Source organism: Xenopus laevis, chromosome 7L (genome assembly GCF_017654675.1).
Source record: "Xenopus laevis strain J_2021 chromosome 7L, Xenopus_laevis_v10.1, whole genome shotgun sequence".
Lineage (NCBI taxonomy): Eukaryota > Metazoa > Chordata > Amphibia > Anura > Pipidae > Xenopus > Xenopus laevis.
The window spans coordinates 83,872,372-83,899,409 of NC_054383.1; the positions used below are offsets into that span (position 1 = coordinate 83,872,372).

Consider the following 27,038-nt stretch of genomic DNA (forward strand, 5'->3'; position numbering starts at 1 on the left):
TTACTGCCAGATCTTAATTCTAAGAAAATATAATGTCCCCACAAGGCCCAGCAGTAATGCCAACTATAAAATAAAGGAGGAGTTAGGTAATTAAACATTATACAATGCAAGCTGTCAGCATAAGAATTGCTGTGCCACAGAGACCTGCACCTGGATACTTACAAGCTAGATCTACAACTAGCAAGGGAGAAGACCTGGACTGCTTGTTAAATATAAGTATTGCTAGGAAGTCTCTAGTGAGCAGCATCCAGTGATAATTGGAGAAGATTAGTGTAAGAAACATACCTGGTGGTCTAGTGGAGGGACGGCAGGGATGCCCGCCGCGTCGTGCGGCCTCAGCTAGGCCGCAGGGCCGGATCTCTAGGGCGCGCACTAGGCCGCAGGCGCCGAATTTCTAGGGCCCGCGCAATGGCGCGAATCCTGCACAGTATAAATTGCCCATTCTGTCCACAGCACCTTGCCCGTGATAGAATATTGATTCTAATGGTTCCTGAAGCCTTGTGCTGTCTGTTCCTGTAAGGTTTATCTGTTATTCCGGTTTTGATCCCTGCCTATTCCTGACAATTCTGATATCTGAACTCTGACCTTTGCCTGCATCTCAACTACTCTTTCTGCCTGATCCCATCTGTTTGATTACCCGGTTTTGACCCTTGCCTGCCTGACGATTCTTGATATCTGCCTGCCTCGACCCAGCCTGTCTGACGATTCTCTTGCCTGCTCCATTTGTACCGTGACCTTCGGCCAAAAAGACTCTGCTAACAGCCGTGCCCCTTTGCCAGCCAGAACATCTCACCTTGCACCTCTCGTTAAGTCCAGATGGCCCCCAAGTAAGCTGAGGGCTCCTCCCGAAGCCCAACGGTGGTCACACTACTGGTGAAGCCGAGCCAAGACCAGGGTGCTTGGCACTTGTTCTGGTATTGGGTGCTGGTCGTGACAATTAGTAGGCATATGTGTGGTAATATGGACAGCATATCCAGAGTCCGTGGGGGAGCAAGGAGTATAGAGAGGCCAGTAGGTTCATGAGAAATATGTAATTTCAGCACGTGTGAAAGTGGTTATCTTCTTCATGGTTTGGCACCCTAAAATAATTTCCTGTGGAGCCCAGTAACATCTAGCTATAATTCTTGATGGAGGATAATTGTTTGAGCTAAAAAACATTTATATGAATCACATGAACCATGTCACGTCCCTAGTCTGGTGGGAAAGCCAAATAAGCTATATACTGCAGAACCAGAGTCCAGTCCTACTAAAAATGGGTACTGGGAACATAAAGTAGTTCCCTGGTTAGACCCCATTTGTGAATATAGAAAAATTTAATTAAATGGGATCAGTGGCAACAGTGGTAGTGAAACTGCAGATATACAGTGGTATCAATCTCTTCCCTTTATGGACTATGATATGTAGCTTTATCAAAGTAACAACACAGGATAAGCATTATCAAATCTTTGCCATACCTCGCCTACATAGCTACACTTTATATGACAACTACAGAGAAAAAACATTAGCTCACATAACCTAAAATGACAGGTTGATCCTGTTCAAGTGCTCTCATAGTGCTGCAATAAATATAGACTGTGTCATTTCTGTATATTGTGGACACCAGTTATCCAGAAACCCATTATTCCAGGGGTACAAAATGTTGCAAAGCCATTTTGCATACTATAATATTAATAAGTCCTTTTGAAAGGAACAGTAACACCAAAACATTTTTTGGAAAGACAATATAATGTACTGGTGCCCTGCACTGGCAAAACTGGCATGTTTACTTTAAAAACACAACTATAGTATATATAAACAAGCAGCTGTGTAGCCACGGGGCAGCCATTCAAGCACAGGATACACAGTAGATAACAGATATGCTCTATAAAATCCCATTGTATAATACAGAGCTTATCTGTTATCTACTGTGTATCCTGTGCCTTTTCTCCTTTTATCAGCTTTGAATGACTGCCCCCATGGCTAAACAGCAGCAGCTATTTTATATAAACTATAGTAGTATTTCTGAAGCAAACACTCCCGTTTTACCAGTGCATAACAACAGTACATTTTACTTTAATTAATTTAGGACACTTTAATTTTTTGGTGCTACTTTAAATGTTTTAAAAAACTATACAGCATGGTGGTCAATATCATGCAAATAGCTCCAGGGTCGGACTGGGCTGGCAGGACACCGGGATAAAACCCGCTGGGCCAACAGTCCTCATGGGCCCCGCCAGCCCAGACCCGCTTGCCGCTGGCAGAGCCTTGCTTCTTGCTGATCTCCCCCCCGCCGCATGAAGAAATAGCGCGTACTGAAGAAGGTATGCACTGTCGGGGGGGAAGGGTACATAGTGTGCAAGGGGATTTGTTAGCAGGGCCCAAGTGGGCAGAGGGATTTGCAGTGGAGGCCCATGCGGATGGCAGAGGGGGGGAGTCTCGGGCTCGTGCGGTTGATGGAGAGTGGTCGGAGGCCCGTGCGGGTGACAGGGAGGAGGGCCGTGCGGGTGACGTGGGGGGTCAGAGGCCCGTGAGGGGGGGGGCGGATGGGGGTTGGAGGCCCATGCAGGTGACGGAGGGTGGTCAGGGACTGAAGGGGTGCAGACCCCAGATGTGGCAGCCCCGGTAGGCCCGCCCCTCCCCAGTCCTACATAGGAAACAGCGACCCCTATCTACTTCCAACTGGTATCATTACGTTGGATTAAAATGCAATGATATGAACTGTACAATGGGTTGATACCTAGATACCAGTTTATGTATTTATGCCATAATTTATACTTAACAGAAACTGAAGTCCAGACCTTAAAGCCCAGCTCCTACACCACAACATTCATTCATTCTGAGAGTTGTTTAAGAAGATGGAAGCCCCTGCTTCAGACCCTAATGACAGAGTCTGCATTATAGGGATGGCTGAAGATTCAGAGCTCTTGGTTAGTGAATAAAATGGGTTAATTCCCTGTGCCTCCTTGTGGTGATATCACAGCTGTTACCTAAACACAAATATCTGTCAGTATGTGTAACCCACAAGGTCACGTGCAGTGATGACACATGAGTGAAGTGCAATTCGCCCACACCACATAGAGGGTGTCACCACAAGCCCAACACTTTTTCAAGCAATCTATAAAATGTGAGCAGGGTTTCCACACAGGAACGAGCCCCAGACAGAGTGGCCAAAGGACAGCAGGGTGCTGTGTTATACCACATATCTGGTGTCAGCAACAAAAACAGCAGAATCTCATTTACTATTATATAGGTAAGTCATTGCATTACCCATGCACTCCTGTACATAACAATACATGAACCTATCTCACACAGGCATACATACATACATCATATTGTGCTCACATTTATCCCGCGAGAACATATATAGACACACACATTTATTTCTTCATATGCATGTTATAGCAGTACACAATAGGGTGGGACCTATTATCTGGTAACCTATTTTCCAGACAGCTCAATTTTTCAAGCAAACAGATTTGTTTTATGATTTTATTTTCCTCTGCAATAATAAAACAATGCAAAGTACTTAAATTAAAACTGCACAAAGCCATGGCGGTGCCAAAACAATTGTATTTTTGTTTGTTTCTTTGTTTTTGCATGATTTTTGGCATGGTGCTCTACATTATGGAAATATCTACAGGTCCAAGCATATTGTTAGTTGTTTAAGAATACAGGTATGGGGTCCATTATCCAGAAACCTGTAAACCAGAAAGTGCCAAATTACAGAATTATGTCTCCCATATACTTGATTTTATGCAAATAATGCAAATTTTTCAAAATGATTTCTTTTTTTTTCTATAATAATACAACAGTAGCTTGTACTTCATCTAAACTAAGATATAACTAATCCTTATTGGAAGAAAAAACAGCCTATTGGGTTTATTAAATGTTTATATGCTTTTCTAGTAGAATTAAGGCATGAAGATCCAAATTACAGAAAGATCCATCATCTGGAAACCCCAGGTCCCAATCATACTGGATAACAGGTCCCATACATGTATTTATTTGTTTTTATTTAGCCTTTGTGGGAGTGGGAGTTTTTTGAAGTGATGAGGTCCCACTGTATTCCGGTTCCCCACTTAACTCTAACCCATACCTCCCAACTGTCCCTTTTTCGGAGGGACAGTCCCTCTTTTGACAGCTCAACCTGCAGTCCCTCATTTGTACTGGAAAGTCACTATTTTATCTGCACTGAACAGCAAGAAAAAGAAACAAAGTTTCTAACTTAATTGGGTTTTAGCAGAGAGCACAGAACAGGTAACAGGTGCAAATAAGATAATTTGTAACAATTTTGAGACACAAAAAAAACTATTATGATAAGGAGAAATATTTTCAAACTTTCATAACCTGCCACATTTTGTAAAATGAACATGGTAATTAGGCCCCACAGAAAGGGGCATGGTCAAAAAAATGTTGCTGCGCTATGTGCGAAAAAAAACTTTTGTCCCTCTTTTTACTTCCAAAATTTTGGGAGGTACTGTATGCTCTAACCAAAGATAGTTGTACTGATAGGGAATTAGTTATAGGGTACCGCTAATATAGGCTGCTACAACAGCAATGTTTCCATGTAAAAATGACAAGGTTTCACACTGCTGATAAGTAAAATAAACAAATAATATGTTTAATATTCTGTATTCAATATAACTTCTTCATTATCGCATTTTCCCAAGTGATTCCATTTTCAGATATATACTAATCAATAACTTGTGTTCAAGAAAGACTGACAGCTCTGTTCAGTTATAAACACTCATGCAATTGGGCATCTTTTCATTTCCTAGAAAGGCATGGTACACCCACTCACAGTCACGTGAACACACTTATGTAACTGTTCATGTAATCTTTTACACGTTTACATTAGCTTGCACAGATCTTATCACTGACATCCAGGTACATATTACGTAGGCTTTTACATACTGTAAATAAATAACATGCACCTACCTGTACAATAACAGTCTGCAAGTACAATATTTGAAGGGTCTCTGCCCTTTAATTCAGCCACAGAATACAGAGGCCACCTGTGAAAAACCAAAAGCAGCTTTTGAAAACACAGCATTAGTCTATACAAACTCATTGTGCAGTTAGTCAGTTTAAGTGTAAAATTGATATACTGATTTAACTAATCACCAATAGATGGCAGTAAAATAGTTTTAAATAGTTTACTATCTAGTAGTTTACTATTTATATTAAAGTAGTAAAAAAACATTAAAGATCTTTAACAATCTGTGAACTTATTGGCAACACTAACATATATCACATAAATAAATGCAAACTGTAATATAGTAACACAAATCAGGTGTGATTTTGCCTGTGACCAGCAGATGGCAGTCTTAATTAAAAAAACAGTATTGTGGAAAGACTTGTATGTTTATATGTCTAAATTCAAAATTTGTATTCCTATAGAAAATCTATATAGGGTTATCTAAAAATCACCACAAAACAATTTAGCCTTTGTGAAGTATATCCCCTTTTCTTTACAGTTACATAATTAAGATGGTTTGTTTCCCTTCTTTCTTTTATTGTCTTATGTGTGCAATGTAGGCTATAATGTTGATTAAGTGATATATGTTCTTACCTTAAATTATTGTTCCCCATGAATTATGTTCTTCCTCAAAGAGTCTGTATGGACCCTATACAGTGCTGTTCTATGTTTGCATCTCTTTAAAGGGGTTGTTCCCCTTTAAATTTACTTCAAGCATGATGTAGAATGTGATATTCTGAGACAATTTGCAGTTGGTTTTCATTTTTTTTTATTTGTAGTTTTTGAGTTATCTTTTTATTCAGCAGCTTTATAGTTTGCAGTTTCAGCAGTCTGGTTGCTAGGGTTCAAATTACCCTAGCAACCATGCATTGATTTGAACAAGTTACTTGAATATGAATAGAAGAGGGTCTGAATAGAAAAATACACCTAAAGCATAGCCACTTTGTAATTACTTGGTTATTTCAACTGTTGCAGGTTCTGAAGATTCCCTTTTGTCCATTTAGCCTCAAGATGGTGAAAACTAGTTGGTTGTTCCTGCTGCTCCTTGTGACTCTGACAGGTATGTATAAAAGATAAAACAACATCTTTACAGCAGAAATGTGACAATATCAGCCTTCTATTATTATTAGCAGTAGTAGTAGTAGTAGTAGAAGTAGTTACACATAGGGGCCTATTTATTATGCTGTGTAAAACCAAATTTGCAGGAAAAAATAAATGGTGATCTTATCAAGGTGTGTGATATTTTACACCATGTGAACGCCAGATTTTCTGCTATTTTACACTGCTTTAGACCTAGTAAGTAAGTTCGGCAAGCCACTCAAAGAAAAAGTGCATAAAAAAATTTACGTTATTTTTACTCTGTTTTTTACACCATATAATAACCCCACCCCCCATATTTACAGTTACATTTCAAAAAGTGATGGTTGAATATGTATTCTCTTATAGAGAAACAAAGGTTTTAACCAGAAAGCCACTCTGGATAAGAGAGTCATAAAAACCAATTGAGCCTCTAGAGATGTTTTCTTCCTTGATAAGACATCATGGGTATCCTAAAAAGAATCATATTATTCATAGACATTGTTAGTATTTACAGTGTTCATAAGAATAAGTCTACTGGTCCACTGAATTAATGGGATAGGTATTTATCTGTATCACCCTATCCATTGTTTTCAATGCAACCCAACGCAGTGTTTTACTGGGACCTCTATTTATTAAAGTGCAATAGAGTGTGCCAAAATGAATGCCCCTGAGAAAGAAAAGTAGCAGGACAGTAAAAGAAAAGTAGCAGGACAGTAAGCCTGAGGGTAGCACCAAGCCTAAGTCAACCCTTGTACTTCTACTCTACCACCTTAAACTGTGTATGTCATAAAGGTCAAATCGTAGAACTGAATGTAAAATGCTGTCAAAAAAGGTTAAACTGCAAAGATCTCTGTTTGAAAGATAATGGTTTAAAGTCTGCAGTGCTGACAATATTTAGGGGGTTATTTAGAAAATCCGAAGTTATCTCATATTTTATTTAAAAAAAAGCAGGACCAAACTCACATGCCAATTTTAGTTTATTTGTTAATTAAAAAACTCGATGTAATTGTATTGTGGAAATCTCGATAAAATTGAGCGAAAACCAGAATCGCTCACTTCGGCTTTTTTACTATATTGCTTATATTTTTCAAGTCGTATTCCCGAATACCCAAAAAAGTAGGATTAAACCCTGAGCAGACTGCAAAATGTCAAATTGAGTGCCTCTCCCATCGACTTAAGATGGCCATAGACGCAAAGATCCGATTGTACAATGATTTTCCCATCTCCCGACCTGCCACTAACCATTCCGATCAAATAAAGTACAAAAGAACAGATCAGCCGATGTTTTGCCCCTGACAGCAATCGTACGAAAGTTATGTCCAACAAAAGCTAGTGACAGTCTCCCTCTGAAAATCGTACGATCGGCAATACATGCAGAGATATTATCGGCAGCCGACAGAAATCTTTTAACCTGGCCAATCTCAGACGGATGAAAAATGTCGGGACTCTCCACACACGTTCCGAAAATCATACGAATCCTCTATTTGTACGATCAGATCTTTGCGTCTATGGCCAGCTTAATACAGTACCTCGTCAGGTCTGAGATGGAGGATTTTCAGATTTGGGCTTTTTACAGCAAAGGGGTATAAAAAAAAATGTTTTTTTCCCCTCTAAAATTTTGAGTTTTCTTCTGAAAAAAAAACCTAGAATTTTTTGAGATTGTAACATTCGGATTTTTTAATAAATAACCCCTTTAGTGGGCACATTCATTCTTGCCCATAAATGTAATTGTGTCAAATGCATTGAGTGAAATTACATTTCTACTTTGTTTAAAGGGCATGTAAAGGCAAAAAAATAAAATCCCATCTTTACTTTCTTTAATGAAAAAGAAACCTATCTCCAATATACTTTAATTAAAAAATGTGTACTGTTTTTATAAGAAGCCTGACTGTATGCAGTGAAATTCTCCCTTCATTTACTGCTGAGGATAGGAATTTTCAGATGGTCCCTAACTGCTGAGCAGGGAAACAATCATACTTATGAACAGCAGGGGGAGCCCCGGCCTTACTTCCCAGCCATGCAGAACTCAAGCAGCTTTGTTTATGACGATCCCTAAGCAGCCCAGACCACACTGAGCATGTGCACAGTCTTAGTCTTGCAAATATGTTTGACAAAGTTACAAGATGGTGACCCCCCTGTAGCCAACTTTGAAAGCATAAATTATTTGTTTGATTAGGCTTGTGGTGCAGTAAGTTCATGTTTATATTTATTATACAAAATACAGCATTTTTAGCCTTATTCTATTTTAGACTTTACATGCCCTTTAATTGTTTTTTTAAGGCAGTAAGGCTGAAAATACCCGCAGTGGCTTCTGGGAATACTTAAGCCAGCTGACCAGCGATAAGGACAAATGGGACCTACAGCAGAATGCAGCACGAGAGATAAAGTAAGTAAATAAACAGGGAGATTAACTGAAAACTTCCACAACATTTTTCGTGGAAAAAAAACCTAACATTTTTAGAGATTTATTATACCCCAAAGCTGCTAAAAATCTGAATCCAAAAGTACTCCATCTCAAACCGGTCGAGATCATGTAGAAGTCAATGGCAGATGTCCCTGAAGTTGTTTCTTGACATTGTGATCTGCTCTGGATAATCTGATAAAGTCAGGGTTTTCGTCCGAAATTGCAGTGAAAAAATTTTGTCAATCGCACAATACAAATTTACTTCATATTGTTGCAACGTTTTTTTGCTACGACTTTTTCGAGAAAAAATATTGCTTAATGAGTTCAATTAGTGGAAAGGAGTTTGGCTAACTTTGTTTTAATAAAAAAAAATAGATTAGTTTGAGTTTAAGTAAATAACCCCCCGAAATGTTGGCATATTATCCACAAGTCTTAGCAGTCTTTTGTTAAGGTTGGCTATTGTGGTCTTGAGTGATACAGGTAACTCCAGTTACAAGTATGCAAGGTTTGGGTGCTACAGGCAGACAGGGGAGTTACAATAAAGTATGGCTAGCATATTTTATCTTAAAAGAATGACAATGTAAAGTATGCATGGGAAAATAAAATTAATGTAAAGAAATATACATGTGTAGTTTAAATTTTCAATTGAATTTGAATTTTTCCTACCCATGTATAACTCCATTTCTCTCTTTTCCCCTTAGCACTCTGAAGAGCAGTTTCCAGAATGGAGTTAATTATGTTGGCAAATTCCTAGGACCACTGAAAAATGGGTTTCAGCAACGGTTGTATCAGGACACTGATGGTCTTCAAAGACTTATCAGCAGAGAATTGCAAGAGCTCCGCAGGAAGATATACCCATACATGGATGAAGCACACCAGAAAATCAGCAAAAATCTGGAGCAGCTACAAAGTCGCTTACTACCATACACAAGTGAACTGAAAGACCAGGTGGAATGGGGAGCACAAGAGCTGCACCTTCAACTCAGACCATATAAAGATGATCTGAAAACCTGGAAAATGGATAAACTAGCTGAACATTTACAAGACCGTATTATTCTCCATACCGGAAGAGTTAAGGAAGGTTTCTACCCACTAGCTGAACGATTAGTGGAAGAGATCCATCATGCCGCAGAAGAATTACATTTAAATCTTTTGCCTCATACACACACAACACAGGATAAGCTGAGCCAACAGGTGCAGGAACTATCTCAAAAACTTACTAAAAATGCCAGGGATCTTCATGAGAAAATTCACAAGAATCTGGATGAGTTAAAACAGCAGTTGGTGTCCTACCCTCATCAGATAAAACAACAATTCCCTAATGGACACAGCGCAGAACATGTAGCCCCTTATGTGGATGAGATGGCTGCTCAGGTACAGAAAGAGGTGGAAGAATTCCAGAGAAGCACTAAGATGCAGATAGAGGACTTTACAAGAACCATCAATAAAGAGGCTGAGGAAATGCAAAACAAGTTATCCCCTGCATCTTGGGATTTTCAAGACAGTGTTAGCACGGTAGAGGATGTGCAAGAGAAACTGGATTCCTTGTGGAGGGACATAGCCCAGAGTCTGGACTAATAATGTGACTTTGAGGCACTAATAATCCACCAATGAAATGTGAGATCACAGTAACATTAAGGCACTTGCTACTGCTACAGTATCACTAAGCAATTATGTTCAGTGGTCAAAGTATGATGGTACCTATTGGTACAAAATAGCTCAAGGTTTTGTTTACAAATCAGGGACATTCCAATTTTATAATTAAGAGATCAAAACACCACTGTATTTTTTATTTGAATTCATCCATATTTCTAATGGGATTAGGCTTAAAGCATTCTGTTTTATATTTATATGCTTGTTCATAAACTTGTTATATTGTACATAATAAACTGTTTTTGTAAAACCCCTGGAGGTCAGTGTGCACAATACAGATAGGGTTGTCACCCTTTCTTTAATAAACAGGAAAGGTCTTTATCCTCTATAAATAACAGCAACATTTTACTGGTCAGGCCAGTAAAATTCTGGCCGGCTGGCAACTATAAATGCAGATGCAGCATATGTATATACTCAGCCTATGCTCACTTTGAGCAAAAATTGTCTCTTTGACTCTATGTTGGTAACATGTGCTGTGTATAACATATGGTAACATACAGTATGCTGTGTATATATATAAATACAATATATAGTGAATAATGTACCTCCTGTTGTAAAATATAAGGATAGTAGTCACATGACCTTGGCCTTTGGCCCTGTGCCGAGGTGACTTCTAATATCCTCTTGTTTTTCAACAGGGGGTACATATTATAATACACACATTTCAGTGCCAAATTTGACTGAAATTACATTACTAAGCACTGTTTATATAGTGAATGAAGTACCCCCTCTTGTAAATTATAAGGATATTATAAGTTACCGAGGAGTTTCATGACCATATAAAAACACGAGGCCACTCGTGTTTTACACAAATTTCAGTGAGTCATGTGACAGAAACTACATCAGAACTCACCGTTTATAACTGATGACATCAGAACTCACTGTTCATAAAGATATAATTTACAAGATATTCATGGCTTTTGTGTATTATAAGGATATAATTTACAAGGCATTCATGGCTCTTGTGTATTATATACAGGTATATACAGGTATACAGACAGTGGCTAAGGCAAACAATGTTATAGTATCACTGTTACAAGAGGTCTTTATGCCAGTATCAGTAGTGATCACTTCCCATTGACGTTAACGGAAAGTGTTATTGGTCACATTGTGCAGAAGACTATTGCATGAAAACCCTGGCAGTATACAGTATCTAAAGCATAACAGCAAATACAACACTTTAACAGGGCTGGATTAAAAATGAATGCACCCCTAGGCCATTTGAACTCCCTCCCCTCACACACCACCACCCTGCTTGCGCCTCCCCTCACGCACCTCCACCTGCTCTCATACCCTCACACTGCTCACCTCCCTCACCTACTCCCTGCTGCTACTGCTGTTTGACGGCATTGGGGACTGGGTGGGAGATTCAAACAAATGTCAAAACCTACCAATTTCCCAATTCAGATGTGGCCAGTGGCTACAGTATACGGTACAGTGGGTGGTTGATAATGGTACATTCTCTACTTGGAGTAAGGTTCTTATTGGGGTCCCTCAGGGCTCAGCATTGGGTCCACTTTTATTTAACTTGTTCATTAATGAGTTAGGGGAGGGAATTGTAAGTAATGTATCAGTGTTTGCAGATGACACAAAACTATCCAGCCCAATTAATTCCATCCAGGATGCGGCATCCTTGCAACAGGATCTTGACAAACTGGCAATCTGGGCAGCTAAGTGGCAAATGAGATTCAATGTTGATAAATGTAATGTCATGCACATGGGATGTAAAAATATCCAAGCCACTTATACCCTAAATGGGACTGCACTAGGCAAATCCTTTATGGGAAAGGACCTTGGAGTCCTTGTAGATGATAAACTTGGCTGTAGCAAGCAATGCCAGTCAGCAGCATCAAGGGCAAATAAGGTCTTGAGCTGTATTAAAAGGGGCATAGAGTCAAGGGAGGAGGGGCCGCAGGCCCGGACTGGCAATCTGTGGGTTCTGGCAAATGCCAGAGGGGCTGCTATAAGGTCCCATAGAAAGTCAGTATTTAGTGGGCTGGTGGGAGTGTACGCCTCTGTGTACCTGAAATGCCAGGGCCTATTTTAATTCTCAGTCCTGACGGTATGGAAAAGGTATGGAAAATCTTAGCTATGAGGAAAGATTGGCCAAATGTTCACGCTGGAGAAGAGGCACGTAAGGGGTGATATGATAACTATGTATAAATACTGTATATAAGAGGATCATATAATAATCTCTCTAATGCTTTATTTACCAGTAGGTCTTTCCAGTTGACACAAGGTCCCCCATTCCACTTAGAAGAAAAGCGGTTCTGCCTAAATATTCTAAGGCATTTTTTACAGTGAGAGCTGTGAAGTTCTGGAATTCTATCCCTGAATCAATCATACAGGCTGATACATTAGATAGCTTTAAAAACGGGTTGGATGGCTTTTTAGCAAGTGAGGGAATACAGGGTTATGGGAGATAGCTCATTGTACAAGTTGATCCAGGGACTAGTCTGATTGCCATTTTGGAGTCAGGAAGGAATGTTTTTTCCCTCTGAGGCAAATTGGAGAGGCTTCAGATGGGGTCTTTTTGTCTTTCTCTGGATCAACTAGCAGTTAGGCAGGTTAAAATAGAGTTCAAAGGTTGACCTTGATGGACTTGTGTCTTTTTTCAACCTAACTTACTATGTTACTATGACTACAAACCCTTAAAATAATTTGGACAGCTGTTGTATCTACATCATATTGTTAAAAGAAAAGTAGCTATGGATCAGAATGAACTGTTTGATTTTGTTTACTGTTTCCTTATCCATTTTGTGTTTTTGTATGTTATAACTACAATACCACAATACTGCAATACCACATACCTTCCAACTGTCCCGTTTTTTGTGGGACAGTCCTGATTTTGACAGCTCGTCCCGCAGTCCCAGATTGTTACTGAAATGTCCCGTCTTTCCAGTGGCGTAACTACCGGGGGAGTAGGGGGTGCGATTGTGCCAGGGCCCACACCCCCTGAGGGCCCCACGGCAGCTCGTTCACCACTGACTCCGGCGGAGATCCGGGCTGATTCCGGGCATGCGGAGGGGGGCGGGGGGCCCGGCTGCACGTCCTGCACCAGGGCCCACCCCCCTCTAGTTACGTTACTGCGTCTTTCACTTTGATCTCTTGCACTGAACTACAACTTAATTGGCTTTTGGCAGAGAGCCCAGAATATGGGCATGGTCAAAAAAATTTACACGCTCCACACGGCAGATCTTTTTGTCTCTCTTTTCATTTCCAAAATGTTGAAAAAAAAGGTATGATACCAGCTTTGTGTGGGACATTGGCATGGCCGAAACTAGGGGTAGGCAGAAGAGTAGGATTGCCACTTGGCCGGTATTTTACCGGCCTGGTCTGTAAAAATGATGGTTGATCCCAATTTATTTATAGGGAAAAAAGATAAATATATAGGAAGGCCGGTATTTTTTTCTGGAAAAGGTGGCAACCCTACAGAAGCAGGGGCGCTTCGCCAATGTGGCGACTTGAGACTGTTGCCTCAGGCGGCCCCACTAGGTACCCGGGGCGGCAAAAATGCTGCTCCTGGTACTTTAAGAGCCGAATTTCCGGTTTTCAAACCGGAAATTCAGCTCTTGTAGCGCTGAGAGCGCAGTTAGGCTTTCTGCGCTAGTGCACTGGCCTTCTCTGCTGCCCTGGTGGACCCCCTCAGTCGCAAAAAAAGTAAGCGCACGGGGGAGGGGGGGCGGCAGCAACTTCTGCTGCCTCGGGCGGCGGAGGGGCCAGGATAGCCCCTCTACAGAAGAGGTACCTGCCTAGGTCAGAACGATAAGGAGGGGTGGGGCGCTGGGAAGGTACCTTTTTGAAGTCTACTGCCTACTCCAGTCCAGGCTCTCTTGCTCCAGCTGTGGCTCCCTCAGCCTTAGGGTTGCCACCTGGCCAGTAAAAATTATGGTTGATCCCAATGTTATTAATAGGGGAAAAAAATATATAGGAAGGCCGGTATTTTTTTCCAGAAAAGGTGGCAACCCTACTCAGCCCCTATGTGGGTATTAGCATCCTCACCTGCCTGCACGCACAACTAGTGATGGTTGAATCTGACGAAAATGTATCGCTCATCACTACCCATAACTAGAGTTATGGGTTGCCACCTGGCCAGTAAAAATTATGGTTGATCCCAATGTTGTTAATAGGGAAAAAAGATAAATATATAGCAAGGCCGGTATTTTTTCCGATAAAGGTGGCATAACCCATTTGGGTGCAGGCACACACTGCTGATTTTAGCAAAGATACAAGAGAATGCATTCTCTGCAGTCCACTGTGTCAATTACAGAACTGATCATAAAAGATTCTTTATGTAAGTTCCATTCCTCCCTACTGTCCCGTTTTGAGCGGGACAGTCCCACTTTTGACAGATTTGCAGGATTTGTACTATTTCCCTTGTTTCTCATTGATCTGCTGCATTGAACAGCCCAAAAAAAAAGGATACGTTTCTAACTTAATTGGCTCTTAGCAGAGAGCCCAGAACTCATAATTAAGATACTTTTGTAACAGTTTTAGATAAGAACGAAGACTTACAGCTTAAAGGGCAATTCACCTTCATAAACTATAATAACATATACAAATCATAGAAATCTGTTCAAACTTTCATAACCTACCAAATTTTGTAAAAACTAAAATGGGAAATAGGGGGTGTGGCCACAAAAATGGGCGCGGTAAAAATCGACATGGTCCACATTGACTGAGTTATAAAGCAAAATAGTCTTATTCTATCTGTCAAATATTTTAAGTTGGGGCAAAGAGTTGTAGAACTGCATTACTTTTGTACCTGGTCCTGCACTCAGCTTTGTCATGTGATTGTGAAGGACCCATTTAGTCTTAACCTGGTTTTGTTTATTGCAACCTAGCAGCACATAATAGCAGCTAATTGCAAATTGTGTAGATTTCCCACCAATAGAAAATCACCCTGAGCTTCCAGGTGGACGGAACTATTGAGGAAGACGGATGATGCTGGGCGGGGCATGCTGACAGCGACTTCCGGGTTAACCGAGACACGTGGTACTTGGGTTAGGAACCGAGAGGAGTACCGGAGGCGAAAAGGTTACCGCGTGTGAAGGCGCAAGAAGAGTATTTTGAAGGGATAAGTGTAGGGTGCCCTTCTGAGCGACAATAGGCGCAATGTCTGTCATTCATGCTCCCGGAGTGCGAGAATCATCAGCGCTGTTCCGCGATATCAATGCGGATGATGAGGAACAGCAGCCGGCAGAGATCGAGTCGCTGTGCATGAACTGCTACCAAAATGTAAGAAAGTGGAGAGATTGCGTGTGTTAGTGAGTTCATACACTGAGGTGTAACAGCCGGTCAGGCACATCTCTAGCGTGAATTTGGTGTCTAGTTTGGGAAGATGAGCACAGAGCTGGATTTATGTTAGGGGCCCTGGAGTGGGGATGTTTATCTGGAGCCTGAAACTGAGCAGAAGCCACTGCTGCTATTTAGGCCATGAATGAAACCTCACTATACAGTGTCAAGGGACACTTGGTGCCACTCTCTGTTGTAAAGGCAATTTTGGGCATTCTTCTGTGATTTTCTTCTGGATTTGGCCATCTTCAGGGGTTCTACATAATGTCCTGGGTCATCAGGCTGCCCAGTAGCATCTGACCATAAATCTGACCTTACTGTTGTTGCCAGGTGCCCTCAGAAAGTACCTGGACTGAACAGCTATACAAAATTGTCAGAATCGCTGGGTGGCATCAGTGGTAAAACTGCCTTGAGTAAAAAATGAACGGAGCGTTGGAATTGAGAGGTTGGTAGGATCAGTGGACTTGGAATTGAGGGGTGATAAAGGAAGGGTCCTGCACCCGGCCCTTGGGCCCTGGTTTGGAACTGCATTTTTTTCCACTAAGTACTTTCTTTTCTGCCAAATTAATTCCTGGTCTTGATCTCCTGTGTAGGGGTTTACGCGAATACTGCTGACCAAAGTACCTTTCTTCAAGGAGATCATTGTCAGTTCATTCACATGTGATTCGTGTGGCTGGAGTAACACAGAAATTCAATCTGCTGGTCGTATCCAGGAGCAGGGTGTACGATATTCATTAAGTGTCAGGAGCAAACAGGTACATTGCTGGTGATTTATAAATAAACTATTGTCAGCACGTTGGGTTTGAAAGTCAACGCAGTCATCCCATAAATTCTTCTAAACAGTCCTCCTTAACAATGGGCCTTACAGCAAAAGGATTTAGGGCATCCACATAAAAATATCTATTAGTTGGTGCCCCACTTGGCCCCTGTACTTCCTGCTCCCCCCACCCCAGCAGTTGCATCGTCTGCCTTCTCTACCCTCTGCCCCAATATAACAGCAATTTCTCCCCATGGTAAATGTAGTAAAGGTATAACATATGCACTCCATATAATATGTCCTCATATTTGTGGGCTAGAGGGTAGTTAACCTTTCTACAGCATCAATGAAATAAAACCACCACCTAAAAGAACCATATATATGTATATAAATGTATATATAATTCAATAATACAATAATAATATCAAACAGCATGAGTGAAAGCAGGAGAAAAAAAGAGTATTTTTCGGTGGCCACCCCCCCTACGGTCTCAGTGTTGACTGGTACATAGTTATGCTACTGGCACCAAGTCACGTGGATTACTGACTATACAGGCACTTCTGTGGTTGTAGATAATTAGCCTATTCAGCTTAGTATTAGTGTTTTCATATAGCTAATTATATAGTGAATAATGTACCCCTTATAAGTATAAGTCTCAAGAAGTTTCATCACCATATGGACTCACAAAGCTGAAGTCCTGATCAACATGTTGAGGAAGTGAGAGGCGCTTATTGCATTTGGCCTGAATAAATGGTACAGTGTTACTCGGTCATGGGCTTGTCCTGTTTATGGCCACAATACTCGTGTTGTGCCTCATTAGATCATATAAAACAGATTCTGATTTCTGTTTTTCTTCTGCATCTTTTCATTTTGCAGGATGTAAATCGTGAAGTGATTAAAACAGACTATGCAACAACGCAAATTCCTGAACTAGATTTTGAAATTCCAGCTTGTACACAGAAAGGAGGTTTGTGTACACAATTTGGAGTGTATGGAATATAGTGTTGTATGTATATTTAGAGTAAATACTTTTTTGTTTTCCAGCACTCACTACAATTGAGGGAATTCTTGAGAGAACGATTGCGGGCCTACAACAGGAGCAGCCTCTTCGCAGGGTAAGAACTGGTAACCTTCCTTGAAATTAATAGCAAAGATTGCTGTGATATTTTAAATTGCAGCTGTTCCCTATGTGTAGCTCACACTGCAGCAGTTTTACCTCTTTTCTACTAGGCACTTATTGTATTTGTTTACTGCTTATGGTAATACACATATTATGGGAAACATAACAGGGATACTGTCATATGGAAACATGTTTTGTTTTATAACACTAAAGTGCTCCTCAAGTTGAATCTTCTACTGAAATCCATGTTTCAAAAAAGTAAATATATATTTTTCTGTACTGAAAACTATACTATTAAAATCATGCAAGTATCCTTTTAACATAAAAATCCTTTTGTATTAGAAGCTTGAGCAAAACAAGCTGCTGTATTATATATTTTTTAGTCAAATACAAGGCCTGGATGATATTTGTTAGTGCTTTGTATGTGTTTTATTTTCTCTGGGAAAGTAGCAGTTACAAAATATTAGTTTATTGTTTGTTGCTTCCCACTGAGCCAAACCATGAAACAAATGCACAGTGGTTGCCCTACAACATGGCTGTTGTTTTTCAGGTGATATTTGGACAGGTAAGCCCTTCCTTTTGGTGATTCCATTGCTTAATTATGTTTATTTTTTGTGTAATAGTCAACATTTGTTATGTCTCCTAAGGCTGAAAATGAAAGTGTTGCAGACAAAGTTGATGAATTCATTAAAAAGCTTCAACGATTGAAAGATGGGGAAGACCAATTCACTTTTGTAAGTAATATTTGCTTTGTTACAGGAGTGAACACATATACTCTGCTTTAATAAAATAATAGAGTTCCCAAAATATATATGATAAAAAAAATTGGACACATTCTGCCCTCAAAGCTTTACATGTATATTCCAAGAGTTCCAGAAGAGCAAGACATAGCAATTAATTTACTAACACAGGTGCCAAATTGCAGTAGTGCCGGTACTAGGGATTTACCGAATCCTATTGGGCTCAAACCAATATGAAACTGAATGTGAACATTCATTTTTATATACAGACTAGAAGACCAATCAAATATTTGCATTAATGCTCTCATTTATAGTAGTATAGAACTAATTTCTGATCCAAGCTATATGCAGCAGTGTTCTCCTCAGTCCCTTTTTGCTGGATGCATTGCCTGGCATTTTTCCCCATCCCCCTACCTGTGTCCTTCGCTGTATGCACGGTGTTATATTTATTAATTCTGAAGCCGGTAGGAATGCATGCTTTATTTGCTGACGTTGACATTCCTATCCGTGTCCCAGTACTTGCTACTTTTTTTTTCTGGGAAGAACACTGTTCAGTTTATTCTAGGCATGCACCGAATCCACTATTTTGGATTCAGCCGAACCCCCGAATCCTTTATGAAAGATTCGGCCAAATACTGAACCAAATCCGAATCCTAATTTGCATATGCAAATTATGGGTGGGAAGGGGAAAACAATTTTTACTTCCTTGTTTTGTGACAAAAAGTCACGTTATTTTCCCTCCCGCCCTTAATTTGCATATGCAATTAAGGATTTGGATGTATTATGTATATATGTATGTATGTGTGTATCTTTTATTATAAGCTATAGGGGAAATTTAGATGCCAATGTCTTTAATTTATTCTCTTCAGATCATTGATGACCCCTCAGGGAACAGCTTTGTGGAGAATCCATTTGCCCCTCAGAAGGATGAAGCACTTTTGATTACTCATTACAAGAGGAGTCCAGAACAGGACAGGTTACTAGGGCTGGAGGTATATATATTTCTCATAACCGGTATGGGATCCGTTATCTGGAAACCCCTTATACAGAAAACTCCAAATTACGGGATGGCTGTTTCCCATAGACTCCATTTTATCCAAATAATCCAATTCTTTAAAAATTATTCCCTTTTTCTCTGCAATAACAAAACATTACCTTGAACTTGTTCCAAACTAAGATATAATTAATCCGTATTGGAAGCAAAACCAGCCTATTGGGTTTATTTAATGTTTACACGATTTTCTACTAGACTTAAGGTATGAAGATCCAAATTATGGAAAGCATTCTGGGTAACAGGTCCCATACCTCTGCTGTATATGGGGAACTTACAGCTTGTAAAAATCTACAAGAAAGTAGGTAAAAGGTACTAGTATACTGACATTTATTGGATCGATCAGGAGACTTATATGATGTTGTACTTATGCTCCTATTATATTGTAACTGTATATTGTAATGCTCTCATTTTGTATAGATTGGATGATTGAATATTGTTTTGTTGTGCTCCAACTTAACGGTTTGTTGTAAGGGGATTTAGGTTTTCTGGCAGCCCAGACGTTTTCATATCCTTTATTATTGACATTATTTATGTTTAGCCATAGTTATTTTATATTCTTGCTACTTCTTTGTTGGTGAAAAGTTACTCCTTTCTTAGGAGATAAGGCTACTAGTGATGTGTGGGTCGAGGAAAAACTCCCTAAACAGTTGCTCCTGCACCCAACCCTGACTCTAACCCGGCGTGCTCTTTATATACCAATGCCCACCCTGCTGTAATGTCAAGAAAGGGGACTGGGCCTGCTCAAATATATAAAAAGTTTTGTGCAGAGGCGGAAGTGGGGCAGAAGAAGACCGCAGGCGGGGTGAACGGAGGCTAAAGTTCAGCCTGAACCCGACCTAGGATGTCATGTGGAAGTCGGGCCAAACCCGCAAGTCCCATGTGCTTCGGCTGACTCGCACATCATTAAAGGCTATGTATTGTAAACCATGGGTTTCTTGGGATTAGTGTCAAAAGGTTCTTAAAAAGATACAGGTACTGAACCTGTTATCGAGAATGCTTGGGACCTGGTGTTTTCTGCATAAGGGATCTTTCCGTAATTTGGATCGCCATACTTTAAGTCTAATAAGAAAGTCATGTAAACATTAAATAAACCCAATAGGCTGGGTTTGCTTACAATAATGATTAATAATATCTTTGTTTGGATCAAGTACAATGTACTGCTTTATTACTAAATTATTTTTAAAAATTTGGATTATTTGGATAAAATGGAGTCTGAGAGATGGCCTTTCTCTAATTCAGAGCTTTTTGGATAATGGGTTTGGGATAATGGATCCCATACCTGCATCTTGAATCTTAGCTTTATTCCAAGAAAGGAAACATCTGAGTGACGATCTACAGCTACAAACTGTCACTATTAATTTTCAAAAATATTTACTTTTTTCATGCACATCTCCCATTTCAAACATTATGACAGAGCACATTTAACTGTGTCCTTTCCATTTAGACTGACACGAAGGTGTTTATTTACCCTTCTCTTGCTGCATATTCATATATATATAGATAGATAGATAGATAGATAGAGATATATATATATTATACACATACACTTTTTGGCAGTGTAGGAGGGCCATATATGCACAGATCTTTTGACCATTTATTCTCTATCTTAGATATTGGCGATACTAATATGCTTCATAATTCACAAGTGAAGCTGACCATGCATAGGCCAACATTAGCCATTTCCATGGCTTCTACACAGTAAGGCGGCAGCTTATTGACCTGTGTATGGGGCCAAAAGCTTGACTGATATCAGATTGGAAAATCCTATTGGGCTAGGACTGCATCTGGTTGTTGATACAATTATCTATGTGTCTGTATCGATCCCTTTCATGATAAATCTGCCTATTTGGCTCAGCACCTGGGTGGCAAAAGCAGACCCAAAGCAGATGTGGCAGCAACAATAAATATTTCCCCACATTTTAAGAAAACAAGGCTATGAGCAATGTTGGCATTCCCTGTAAAAGTTTTAGTTCATTGTCAGTTTCAACATTCCTTTCTTCAGAACTCATCTACCAGTCTGAAACAGGAAGAGACACCTATGCCAACCAGTGAGGAACTGAGAGATGAGGTACATATTTTAAATCAGCATTATGACTTTAATGTATATTAAATATTATTTTTTAGATGTTGTTGGATGTACTGTTGGATTTTTATTGCAGGTTCTCCAGTTTCCAACAAATTGTCCAGAATGCAATGTTCCAGCAGAGACTAACATGAAACTAGTGCGTATCCTTTGAGGCTTACCCAAATTTTGCTTGCAGGAAAAGTTCAATCAATTGTATTTGGTTTATGATGATGCCAACACATAATTCTTCATAGGTAATCAGTTCTTAAAGCTAAATCTTTGACAAAATGTTAGAAATCCCTCATTTCAAGGAAGTCGTCATTATGGCTACAAACTGTGATTCCTGCGGACATCGAACCAATGAGGTGAGTCATCTACATCTTCTTAACTGGTGTATATGTGTTCATAAACAGGTTACAGACATTTTCCTCAAAGCAAGTGACCTGCAGACCAGCCAAGGTTATGACTGATATGATTACCATTGACCCCATCAAAATGTATGCTGTGCCATTATCCAACTAGGAAGGTGATATGCCTGTGATTAAAGGGGAACTCCGGTTTCAAAACCAAAATTTGATAGAGGCCCACATAACCCAGAAACCCGTAATATACCCATTACAGTTACCCATTTCTTCAAAAAAGTATGAATAAATGCCATTTTCTATGCTGAAATCCAGCTGTTTAACAGTTTTCTTTCTGCATCATTTGAAATCCTGGCAGGGAAAGAGGGACTAAACACTGATGTTACAAAAATGTATCCGCTTCTCCACAGCTTACAGACACCATGCAGGAACTACATAACCCACAATGTATTGCACTGTAATGTTAAATTTGTGTGCAGGGAATTGTGGGGTTTGGAGGATGCATGCTAAGCTGGCTGTTGATACAAAGTAACTGTAGCCAGCCAGCTCAGAGTGCAGGGGGCTAGGCTTAGTGAACTTTTCCAATTAAAATCATGAAAAGTCTGCATAATTTTTAATTCATGTATATTGCAAAGTTGATTGAAATTATGTCTACTTTTCAAAAAGCTTAAGTTATGTTTTTGTGGAGTTTGAAGCAAATAAATGAAGCTTGGTCTCGTGTTGGTAATATTGCCCTGACTGAATCAGTCTGTGTGTTGATTGGTGACTTTATTTGAGTTTGTCCATATTTACTTTAAAATGCAGTTATAGGTTGGTCAATGGCTCATAAATTATTTATGAATGGCACACACCTTTAAGTGGGTGAGCTCTGTAGTACAGTCCCTTAAAATATTAATTATGGTTTCTCTTGTAGGTGAAATCCGGAGGTGCCATTGAACCTCTTGGGACTAAAATAACCTTGCATATAACCGATCTGTCTGATCTCACCAGAGATGTGTTGAAAGTAAGTAGCCAGTAAAAAGTGGGTTCTGTGGTGTGAGTGTAAGTGTGTGCAGATCTATATATACACACGCACACACACAAAGAGATTTACACTCCATAAATTCCTGGGTGCAAATAAGAAAACTAAAAAAATAGTCCTGTATAGTAATGAAGAGCAAACTCGGCTTTTAAAAATAGCAATTTATTAAGTGTCCAGTGTTTCAATCAAGCTTGGTATCCTTTGTCAAAGGAAAAACTTCCCAGCATGTGAAATGCTATACACTAGATACATTTATGGGCGTTTTAATGGAATGGTATACCGCATATAATCCAGCAATTAAACAACCACATTAGTCTGACACCAATAATATCTATTTGTATTTTACAGTCTGAGACGTGTAGTATTGGCATCCCAGAGCTGGAGTTTGAGCTGGGAATGGGTGCTCTTGGTGGCAAGTTCACCACTTTGGAAGGACTTCTAAAAGACATCAAAGACTTGGTAAGAATAAATGCAATATCATCCACACTCTTTTTTTTATTTATTTATTTATTTATTTATTTTCCATTCACATCCCTACCTCTTCCCATTTTTTTATATTGTAACTGTATTACCATTTTTTTACCTGCAATGCTCTCTTTGACATTTTCCTTTAATTTAGTAATGACCAGTAGTGGCAATTATTCTTAGTAATGTTTCATTTAAGAGTTTATAGAACAGAAAAGGATCGGCACACAGGCATTCAAATTGCAGTGTTACCTGCTCGTTTATTGTGCGGACTGCAACGTTTCGGGGTCACGCCCCTTTGTCAAGCATGTGGAAACCATAGTGCTTGACAAACGGTCGTGACCCCGAAAAGTTGCAGTCCGCACAATAAACGAGCAGGTAACACTGCAATTTGAATGCCTGTGTGCCGATCCTTTTCTGTTCTATAACATATGTGAGGCTGCCGGATGCTTTGGGATTGTGCACCGGGCTGATCTGGTGAAGGGTGTGCGTAGGTTCCTTCTACTTTGGTCATTTAAGAGTTTAGTCATGCAACCCCTGACCCTTTAGGTAGTCTTTAAATTAGTGTTGTATAGATTTACACAATATTAACTGTTTGCTTCTTGCAGGTGGTGGATAAGAACCCCTTTACAGTTGGTGACAGCTCTACGTCAGACAGAAGGGAGAAGTTGGAGGAATTTGGCAGGACAATTGACCAGGTATGAAGAATATGCAGACTAATGGCAGACCAGGGAATAAAGGAGTGGCTAATTAAATGTAAAACTTAAAGGCCAACAGCTGTTGTAGGTTTGTGTTTTTGTTTCTCCCTCTTCTTGGTTGGAGGAATAGGGACACTAAAATTGTTACTTTACTATGGCTTTTTACAGTATATGCAACAGAAAGTACATGTCAGACGATACCCCAGATGCTATGCCTCAGCTGTATTTATTCTGTATTCTGCGTACAGTAGATACATTTAAAAGGAAGGCTTTCGGAAGAGTTATGAAGGATTATGAATAAGGGTCAAAACAATGACAGAATGAAAAAAAAACCCATTTATTTGTGTGTAATCAAACAGTTGTTCATTTAAGAGTTTGTTTCTTTATTGGCTCTATGCCCTCCTGCATTCATCTCACACTGTCATGTACTCTCTCCATTCAGATTCTGGAGGGACATATAAAGGCACATTTCATGCTTGATGACCCAGCTGGGAATAGCTACCTTCAGGTAACCTAAAAACCCTATTCACTTGACAGACACGTAATAAAGAAATGCTTCAAACAGTTGTGCCTTTCAAAGTGAAATGAGTTACTTTGAGTCTCTGCTTACTGTCTCTTTATTTTTAAGGCATTGTTAAAGATTATAGGCAAATATTGTATTGTTTAGGAATTTGCTTTTTTATTTCCTCTTAATGTACCAGTTGTGTGAGAAGGCATAGTTTAGTGTGTGTGTATATATATATATATATATATATATATATATATATATATATATATATATATATATATATATATATATATATATATATATATATATATATATATATATATATATATATATATATATATCTGTAGTTCGTGCAGAATTTTTTGTTCAGTCCCCTCTTAATCAAATGCATTTTAGTGTGTGCATTTCCTGAATTTTATGTCTCATTTTATGCCATAATATTGGCCCATTTTTTTTTTTTTTTACACCTTTGTGCCAGAGAACGTTACTTTCTGTGTAACAAAATGTTATACTTTCCTGCATTTTAAAGGGGAACTCTGGCTTCCAAACCAAAATTTGATAAAGAGGCCCACATAACACAGAAACCCCTAATATACCCATCACAATTACCCGTTTCTTGAAAACGTATAAATAAATGCAGTTTTCTATGCTGAAATCCACCTGTTTAACAGTTCTTCTCTTTCTGCATCATTTGAAATCCTTGCAGGGACTAAACATGGATGTTAAAATTGTAACCACTTCTCCACAGCTTACAGACAGCATGCAGGAACTACATAACCCACAATGCATTGCACTGTGATGGTGTGTTCCTTATTGAAATCATGTGTGCAGGGAATTGTGGAGGATGCAGGCTAAGGACAGCTGGCTGTGAATACAAAGTAACAGTAGTCAGACAGCTCAGCAAAGTAGTCTGAAAGATCATCAGAAGAGTAGGGGCTAGGTTTAGGGAACTGTCAGAAACCATTAAAAATCATGAAGTCTGCATATTTTTAAATTGATGTATATTGCAAAGTTGCTTGAACTTATGTTTACTTTTCAAAAAGCTTAAGTTATGTTTTTGTGGAGTTCCCAATTAAGTACCTTTTCTACAGTCAAACTTTGATTTGAACCCCCCCCCCTTTTACATTATTTTTGGTCCTTAAAAAAAACCCCTTAAAAACAGGGTTTTACTGTAATGGTAAAAAATGAAGTATGTGGTCACATTGTGTTCTGTTAGTAAGTCCTATATTTCCTCTCACAGAATGTATATGCACCAGAAGGCGACCCTGAAATGACAGTAGAAAAATATGAGAGGACGTTTGAGCAAAATGAGGATCTTGGACTTAATGACATGAAAACAGAGGGATATGAAGAGAAGGCTTGATGGCTGCTAGCTTTACCAAGATGTTATACCGTGTTTTGTTTTGTGACTTTTTGACTCAGAAATGCCTGCAACATCTTAGTTTCTTGGAAACATAAATGCTGCGTTATGAATGAATGACCAGTAAAAAATACTAAAGTATGCAAATAATTTCTGGCACTGCACATTTAGCTGGTTTTCCTGTTCTCCAGAAGAAGAGCTGAATCTCCGTAGTGAGAGAGTATAGTATTTTTATGTGGGAAAACATTGTTTTGGGGGAACACAGGAATCCTTATTAAGTGCCTGGAGAAAAACCAATGACCCCATTTAACATGTTTAACCGCTGTTAATAAACAGTGCTGTTCTTCAAAATCACAAATGGTAATACACCCACTACTTTTAATGTAATGAATTTATGTAGCACAAGGGTGTCACGCTTCTAGCCACCTAATTGGTTCTGATCCTCCACACCAGTCATCCAAAACCAGCACCCAAGTTATACTTCAGTAGTTTTTAAAGTCCAGGGCATACTTGCTGTTAGGACATTTTGTGTAACAGTAAAGATTATTCAGTTTAAACCTGTATATTTTATAAGTTTAAGAGAACTTTGTTCTGCCTTATACAAGGCTATATTGTTTTTTCAAAGGTGATGTGTCACCCACATCACCCTGGCTCAAGTGGAGCTATAGGTCACTTTTGGCAATTAGCCATTTTTAAGCTGCAACCAGCATTTTATGTTGATTACAAAAATTGAAAAAAGAAAAACAAAATTGGTGACCCTTATTTTATGTTCTAACGATAAATAAAATTTGAAATGTACATGCACAGTCTTTATTGTTACTGTAGTTAATAGTTTATTAGAGCTGGTCCATAAATAAGATTGTTGTATTATAATGAATGCACACCTAAAAGCAAATGGTAAAGGAAAGTAGTTGTTTAATAAGCTTACAACATTGGCCTGTATTTGGGCTTTGCTGTCTCTGCCAAATAACAGTTTGAACCTACTCTGAGAACTACTGCTTAAAAATCTAAATAAGTTTAGGTGAGTGCTTGCTCATTATTTTTATACTTGGTATAACATCCAAACTCACCAAGATTACATTTGTGTGTTATGCACAAAAGATGGAAAGTCCTGTTAGATACAGGATCTTGAAAGGTTAAAGGGACTGTTCATCTTTGAATTCGCTTTTAGTGTGATATTTTGACACAATTTGCAGATTGTCTATGTTTTTTATTCTATGTGCTTTTGAAATTATTTAACTTTTTGTTCAGCGGCTCTCCAGTTTTAAATTACCAATTCACCCTAGCAACCAGGCAGTGGTTTGAATGAGATGCTGGAATATGAACGAGAGATACCAAAAATAAAGCAAAGTAATTAAAACTAACAAAGCTGTAGCCTCACAGTGCAATCTGGTTTTTGTCTGCTCATTTGTGAGCTGGTCGAAGAGGAAGGCAAATCATTTGATAACAACAACAATGAAGATCAGTTGGTAAGAATACATTCTATAAATACTCTTTTA

General features: G+C 39.2%; 2 protein-coding genes across 2 annotated transcripts; both read left to right on the forward strand.

Moving 5' to 3' along the window:
* The first annotated feature begins 3,134 nt into the window (after positions 1-3,134).
* apoa5.L (apolipoprotein A5 L homeolog) lies at positions 3,135-10,344 on the forward strand. The gene is given in 4 exon segments (NM_001110744.1): positions 3,135-3,229; positions 5,933-6,017; positions 8,318-8,423; positions 9,143-10,344. Coding segments are annotated over 3 exon segments (1,032 nt in total). The 5' UTR covers positions 3,135-3,229; positions 5,933-5,968; the 3' UTR covers positions 10,020-10,344.
* Positions 10,345-15,032: 4,688 nt separating this feature from the next.
* On the forward strand, positions 15,033-26,277 carry zpr1.L (ZPR1 zinc finger L homeolog; the record flags this gene model as incomplete). Its single annotated transcript, NM_001127750.1, is given in 14 exon segments — positions 15,033-15,332; positions 15,983-16,144; positions 17,023-17,113; positions 17,191-17,261; positions 17,914-18,000; positions 18,876-18,998; positions 21,063-21,128; positions 21,220-21,286; positions 21,420-21,490; positions 22,401-22,490; positions 22,857-22,967; positions 23,582-23,671; positions 24,114-24,179; positions 25,420-26,277. Coding segments are annotated over 14 exon segments (1,341 nt in total). The 3' UTR covers positions 25,543-26,277.
* Between the last annotated feature and the right edge of the window lie 761 nt (positions 26,278-27,038).